Below are 7,096 nucleotides of genomic sequence, written 5' to 3'. Positions count from 1 at the left end.
AAAATTTATCATCTAATTTGGGTTTCTAATTTGGATTGTTTATTAGTTTTATTAGACAGTCTGCTAACCAATGATTGTGTGTGTATGTGGTTGGTCGGCTCAGTTTGAAAAGAGTACAAAAGCAAATATGTACAGTGTAAATATATACAAAATAATAAAAAATATAAGGTTATGCACTCTACATATTTGCATTTGTACTCCTTCCAAATTCAGCCTCATTTTTCAGCTCAGATGCAAACATTACAGGTGAAACAAAGAACTGGCAAATCCTCCTTGTGGTCGATTGTCAACACCAAATTAAGGGTGCCAATGGACCATTTTTGGATTGGATCCCGTCCAAATCAAAATCAATTTGGATGGATTGGACGGACCAACAAGACATATTGAATTGGACCAGTCCAGACTTAATGGTTCAAAGTATTTCTTGGATGGGATTGGACTTGGTCCATCCATAGATGAATTTATATTGGATTGGGTTGGATTGGATTGAGCCAATATCTGGTTCATTAATAGAAGATAAAAATATAAGTGTCAATGGACCAGGTTTGGGTTTAAAATTAATCTAAATTAAAACAAATTATACGGTTCAAACATTGAATTGGACCGATCCAAAATGGTCCAAAATATTTATTAGATTGGATTAGACCTAATCCATTTGTAATGAATTCACATTGGACTGTATTGGATTGGACCAAATTCAGTCCAATTGACACCCCTCCACCAAACTACTTTCAGTTTTCGTACTTTGTTTCACCCTAGTAAGCAGCGTAGGGGATCTGGAATGTAATCTCTAATAGTTGAGGACATATGGACACCTGCTTAACGGGTTGGAAATGGGCTGAATCACCCATTAGAGGTATATAACTTGAATGGGCCTGATTCAAGTCCGGATTGATCCAGTCTACAATTTTATATGGACTGGACAAGGATTTTTGGTGATCGGGCTGGGCCTGGGCCTAGAAATTGGGCCTTTTTATTTGTATGTATACATATATACTTGCATACATAAACAGAAAAATCTATAATTTTGGAAGGACATAATACTGAAAGGGCATTGACCAATAAAAAACCCCTGCGAATTTGATAATTAACCACCTCAATGGTTATTACTTTTTAGTTATGAGTTTTTCCAGTATCATAGTTGAATCCTACATAAAAATATACTACATTAAATTTTAATGTAAACTGATTGACCAACCCGAGCTTGACTTGGATTTAATTGATTGGAATTAACCTTGGGTTCGGGCCTTAAGCCCAATTCTTAAGGTTGGACCTAAGTTGAGCTTAAACATGACCCAGCCTGCCCAACTTGCACCCCTATCATCCATTGGATCGACTTAAATGATATATAACTTTATCATTTAAAGGTAGAATGGAACATATTGTATCAATACTTTTAACGTGGTAGGCCTAAACAAGTTAATAAAAAGTTGATCTTTTGTATTTCTCCTTCATTGCTCGTAATGTATATCCATGGCAACTTTGTTGATAATGGTGTCTACGGTTCACAAGCTTACATAAGAGAATTTTTTAATTTTCACTAGTTTTTGTGTTTCTCATTGTATAGATATATCTTTCGCCCATTCAATGGCTGCACAGGCCTTGAGTTGTTCTTGTAGCCTGGTTCCAAAAGAGCTGTAAGATTATGAACCTGTTCTTTGGATATTTCTCTCACCTGCATGAGTGCAAGCAATTAGGTATCAGACTAAAACTGACATGGAAACAAAACTACTTTTCTATCTAAGTGATAGGTCAGTGATTCATTGACCTGGCCATGATATCATAAATTAAATAATAAAATATAAAAAGTGAATATAATTATAAAATAATACAAAAAATATAAAAAAGCTGGCATGTCTCCAATATAATATATTCATCATAATAAATAGAAATAAAATGTGATAAGTGATCATTATTGTTATTAATGATGGGATAACTAAAAATTAATATAAAAACAAAATAAAGAGAATTAATGTCTAACCCATGACACCCGCTGAGCCACTTGATCATCAACCTAGTTAATGGTTTTTGCAAATAAGTTGCTAGGGGTGAAATGGACCCAAAAATCTCGCCTTAGGTGATGGATTGAATAGTCCCATTGGCCATTTCAACTATGGGTTGAAAACATTGATGATACCTAATTTAATATTTATCAACCAGAATTACGAAAATGGTTTTGTTTTCTGAAAATCACGTCCCAAGAAAATCAATCATCAGTTTCCCTTCACTATACATAATTTTATATGTATAATGATAAAACTATGATAAGGCCCATTTGCTTATCGACCAGTTACTTACCCGGGTAAGTGAGTTTACTCGTGTTCTTTTATTTTCCAGGTAAACAAAGTAATGATAATTTAAGTCATAAAAATCCATTATTAAAAGAGGTATTTTTGTCTCATAGAGTATAAAATGGTCTATATAAAGTGATGCCTAGAAAAATAAATTTTTCCTGATCCTCATATAAATCTGAAAAAACAACATGAATTTCTTGATCGATGAGAACCATCAACTTCCTCCTGTCAAAGTCTAAAAAAAGTACGCGCTATTAATGATACAGTTAAGTACCTTGCCAAGGATAGTCCAGATAACGTTTTCGGTACAGGGAGGAGTGGTAAGAGAACCGACATATCTGTAATATTTCCGAGTGCTTCGCTTAATTTGCTTGGTTCTCACTAGGCTGATAGGGATATGAGCTTCTTCATCGCCTGCACAAATCTCCTTGGCCAGCTCATTTATGTAGCCCTTTAGCTATAGTTCCAAGAGAAAATAATTAGTCTAGTGAAACCAGTAATCTAAGTAAGCTTATAGCTGGTCTCAATTAATCTTTGTTTTGTTTAAAGAGTGGAAGGAAATATTAATGTTGCAATGCTGTGCTGACCTGAAAGAGAATCGGATCGGGATCACCATATTTGTAAAGGATCGCCACCACTGCTAAACTGCCATCGTCGGCCGCGTGAACTAGATGAAGCTCCGCAGCATGGCTGTAATTGTTCAATATTTAGTTACTGATTATCCTTACTAAATTGAATTAGATGAACCTCCTCGGATTATCCTTACTAAATTGAATTTTAATCTGAATTTGGACCAATTGGGTACCATTTGCAGCCCTCGTCATGCTTTTATGAAAACTATTGTTGGTAAAGAAGGAATTATTTAAGAGGACCAAATAAAAGTAAAATATCCAGAAAAAAGAAAGAATTAATATCTGAACCATGACCTACTTTTCAGGTCAAGCAATCAATTGATGATCAGGTCACTAGGTCATTGACGAGGTCAACGTTTTAGCAGGTAAAAGGTTTGTGGGCTAATCCAATTGAATGGTTAAATCGCGGATTAAAAACAATTTGCCAAATGCCAACCTATGCCAAAACTCCTATTTATAGATTTGTCACAAAATTTCTTTATTTTTCATTTTGTTTAATTTAGAGAGAGAGAGAGAGGACAAACCGGACTCCATCAATTGTGTGCTCAGAAGGGGAATGCCAATGCATTTGTAGGAGGTTGTAGCTCTTTCCATCTATATCCAACACTCCAACGCCATGCCCATACAGCAACTGCACCAGAGAAGAAGAAAACAAATGAAAACCCAACTTATCAAGATCTCATTCTAGTTTTATATCCTATCCTATTTGCCAAGAAAACCATTACACTTGTCAATTCTTATAGATCTTTTACAAAGGTTTTTAAAACTGAATCAGACAGGATCTGGTTCCCAGGCCAAACGGTTTAATCATTCGAACCAAACAGGCAATCCGTTCTGATAAAAAATTAAAAAATGACCAAAATTATTGAATGGTTCGACAGCCTGAGTCAATAATTTACTAACCAAATCAACGGTTTTTAAGAAAATAACGATTCTAAGATTTTCCTGATTTTCCAGTCCAATCATCCCGTTCGGTCCAGTTTTGATAACCATGGCCCAATATTTCAGTTAGTCATTCAGCACCCCTTCGTTTGATAAGGCACAGAGTCAAAACTATGGAAGAACAGACTGCAGTGGGCCTGCCCATGCATCCCTGTTACCACTAACCAGTTAGTGGGGTTGCATCGCATGTAGCACCTGCCCTCCCATGGGGTGATAGGGCCAAACTCCAAAGCCACATCACATATTTTATGTACCACTTCAACCAAGCTTATCATTCACTCTGGATTTGCAACCCACACGCTATCCACAAGACATGGGAGCCGTACATCAAGAATATTGACATGTCCCGGATGTGTAGCTGTATTCGATGTTCCTGATGTGCGGTTATAGTGTTGTTTCTTTTATTTTTTTACGAGGATTGGTCTTAGGCATGTTTATCCCATCAAAGTGGCCAAACCCTAAAACAATTGTTATTCAGCTATCAATGAATATTATTGTATCCATATTTTGAACCCTCGTTGTCAGTAAGAGATCTGAGTTCACTTTCCATTGGGTTGGGTGTAAGGGGTATTGATCTAGACTGGTTTCAGCCAGGCTAATAGACAAGCAAGCCCCGGTACGGCTGTATGGACCATTTTACCTTTTTACGTACAAGCCAAGCCACAAGCAGCCAGAAAATAACAATATACAATGCAGTCTATAACTCGACCGGTGCACACAGAACTACGTTAAACCAATTTCTGATTCATTGCATATATCTTATAGTGTCCAAGCAAGCCAAGCACATCCAAACATACTCAGTTTCTAAATTGTTGTTTGTTGTGGTTTTTGGCTTTGGTTCCATAGAGTTGACATGCTATATGTAGGGTTCAGGGTTGCAATTTGGGTAGGCTTGGATTGAATTTTTATCAAATGTTAAATGGACCCGGCCAAGTGATAGAGCCGGGTGCTGTATATAAGTACCCATAAAAAAAAAGCATATAAGTACGAAGATATTCCTAAGGTGTGATTTTAAAGACTGTATAAACAGTATAAGTACAGTCTTATGAGCACTGAAGCCGATCTCTAGCTAGACCCAATTAACAGGCTAGTGGGGATGTAAGTAAGTCGACTTGCATGTACAATGCATAGAACCTGCCTTTTGCGGTTTGAACCCTAGAGAGTGACATCTGCTGTGGCCATGGTTGCAGAACTCCCTTATCTTATGATACTTAGTGATGAAAATAAATCAGCAAATCATGTGATGTTTTGAATTTTAACAAAAGGCTGGCTGTCCAAGACCACATCTCGTGTGACCACAGTTGTAGCACTTCCTTCTGGTCCTCCAATTGAATAGAGACAGGCTAACATTTCATTAAAATAATCTGTTTTTTCTATTTTGAATCGGTAAACTGTAAAATTTACATTGAAAATGCATGATTGGATGGATGCATGTCCACTGGGTCGGAGCCAAGTAAAAGATGAAAGGGTCCTATTCATGGTGGATGATAAGGCCATGCCTCTTTGTTTCTAGAAAGTTTTGTATATTCCTATGAATTGGCAATCAACACAACACTCCCAACACTATCCCAACAGCCCATGCAGCCTTACATTTGAAGCATCTTCCTTCCCAATGTACGACTGTAATGTGTTGTTAAGACATTGTTGGGAGCAGATCTGAACTTGAACCGAACCCTTTCCTCTTTTATAAAAGGAGCGAAAGCCAATTCATCATGGTTGCGGCTGACATGGGCTCAACGTGTCAATATTTAATTGAGGGATTGACACGTATCTATCAAGATCAGAGTTTGCTAACTTGGGAACTGGAAATTAACAAGCCCAAGTTGAAGCAGGTTGGAATCAACCAAAACAATTAACCCGGCCGGACCAACCAGATTTTGCATACATAACAAGAGAGAAATTGAGGGACATAGAGAAACAAACCCCGTACCCCGATTTGGAAGCCTCTATTAATTAACGTAGCATTGGCAGAACTGTAATATCTGATTAGAGGCTGCAATTTCGGATTGTAGACCACTTCATCCTTGACAATGTTCACGGGAGACTGCTGCTTTCCTGTTGAGCATACAGAGAACTGCTGGTTCAAGCTTCCCCATTTGTTAGGGCCGGTCGAGCCAACATAGCTAAACGGGATGTATTCGTGCTCTAGATAGCAAAGAATAACCAAAAACAAGAACCCAGAATTAGTGGTTAAAGTAATGAAGCACGACCCAAGGAGATAATTTTTTTTTTTTTTCTTGTTGGATTCATCTTCTCATGCTTCAGCTGAAAAAATCAAGAAACAATTTCACAAGAAAAAAGAAAGAATAAACTACTCTTCATTCCAGGCTCTCACTTTCCTTAGAAAGAAACATAAATAAATTCAAAAATAAAAAATGCAGAAGAAAGCAGAATGTGTGTTTAGAGAGAGAGAGAGATAATTAGCTAGAAAGAAGAAACAAAAAGAAAACAGAAGTAATGGTTAAAATAATGAAGAACAACCCAAAAAGGAGGTAAATTTCATTTTCTGGTTAGATTCAGCTTCTTCTCATGCTTCAGCTGAGAGAGAGAGAGAGAGATGAACATATGATGAAGGATAAGTGAGAAGAGAAGAGTGTTTACGTTGGGTTAAAGGGGTGGCGAGCAGGAAAACAAGTCCGGCGATGAGAAGGGCGACGGGAGCTGGCATATTTGGCGATGTATGTCTTGAATTCTCTCCCTATCGCCTCTCCCCCTCCTTCTGACCTGTTCTTGGTCTGGCTCTGGGTATGAACCAGAAAAGATTGAGGTTCTCTTTGCTTATACTTATACCACCTTCATGTGGCTGAGGTTATGGTGGTTGTTTCATTCACCACCAGGAGCCACCCCAACTTCCAGCTAAATTTAGAGAGAGATTTGTGGCTAGACTTAGTTGGTCTTCCTCGAACATCTGGAGTAGTCATTGCCTATATATAGAGGTGGTTCGCATTTGAACACCTAAGTTCTAAGTTGGAGAGAGAGAGAGAATGGAGAGAGGTTGGTTCTATATATGTACTTTAATGTATGGTTTTCAAAACCGGATGGGATGGTCGGATCAGAAAAATCGGAAACTAGTCAGGTGTTTTTGTCAAAAAAAAATGTTGATTTGATCAACAAACTGCTGATTCAGACAATTGGATCGAATGGTTTTGACCGTTTTAATTTTTTTTTAATTTTTAATTTTTTATTAGAATAGTTCAACCCAGAAACCAACCCCTGACCGGTTTGTTG

General features: G+C 37.4%; 1 protein-coding gene across 1 annotated transcript; it reads right to left on the bottom strand.

Moving 5' to 3' along the window:
• Positions 1-1,419: 1,419 nt before the first annotated feature.
• LOC104588696 (alpha carbonic anhydrase 1, chloroplastic) lies at positions 1,420-6,760 on the bottom strand. Its single transcript, XM_010246737.2, has 6 exons — positions 6,470-6,760; positions 5,799-6,013; positions 3,451-3,557; positions 2,882-2,984; positions 2,569-2,751; positions 1,420-1,675 (listed from the first exon to the last, which is right to left on the bottom strand). Exons 1-6 carry the CDS (start codon positions 6,534-6,536, stop codon positions 1,541-1,543), a joined length of 810 nt encoding a protein of 269 aa, XP_010245039.1. The 5' UTR covers positions 6,537-6,760; the 3' UTR covers positions 1,420-1,540.
• Between the last annotated feature and the right edge of the window lie 336 nt (positions 6,761-7,096).

The sequence above is a fragment of the Nelumbo nucifera genome, chromosome 6 (assembly GCF_055504915.1).
Source record: "Nelumbo nucifera cultivar China Antique chromosome 6, China Antique-T2T, whole genome shotgun sequence".
Taxonomy (NCBI): Eukaryota; Viridiplantae; Streptophyta; class Magnoliopsida; order Proteales; family Nelumbonaceae; genus Nelumbo; species Nelumbo nucifera.
The sequence above is the reverse complement of the archived record's forward strand: the minus strand, read 5'-3'. Positions and strand labels throughout refer to the sequence as shown.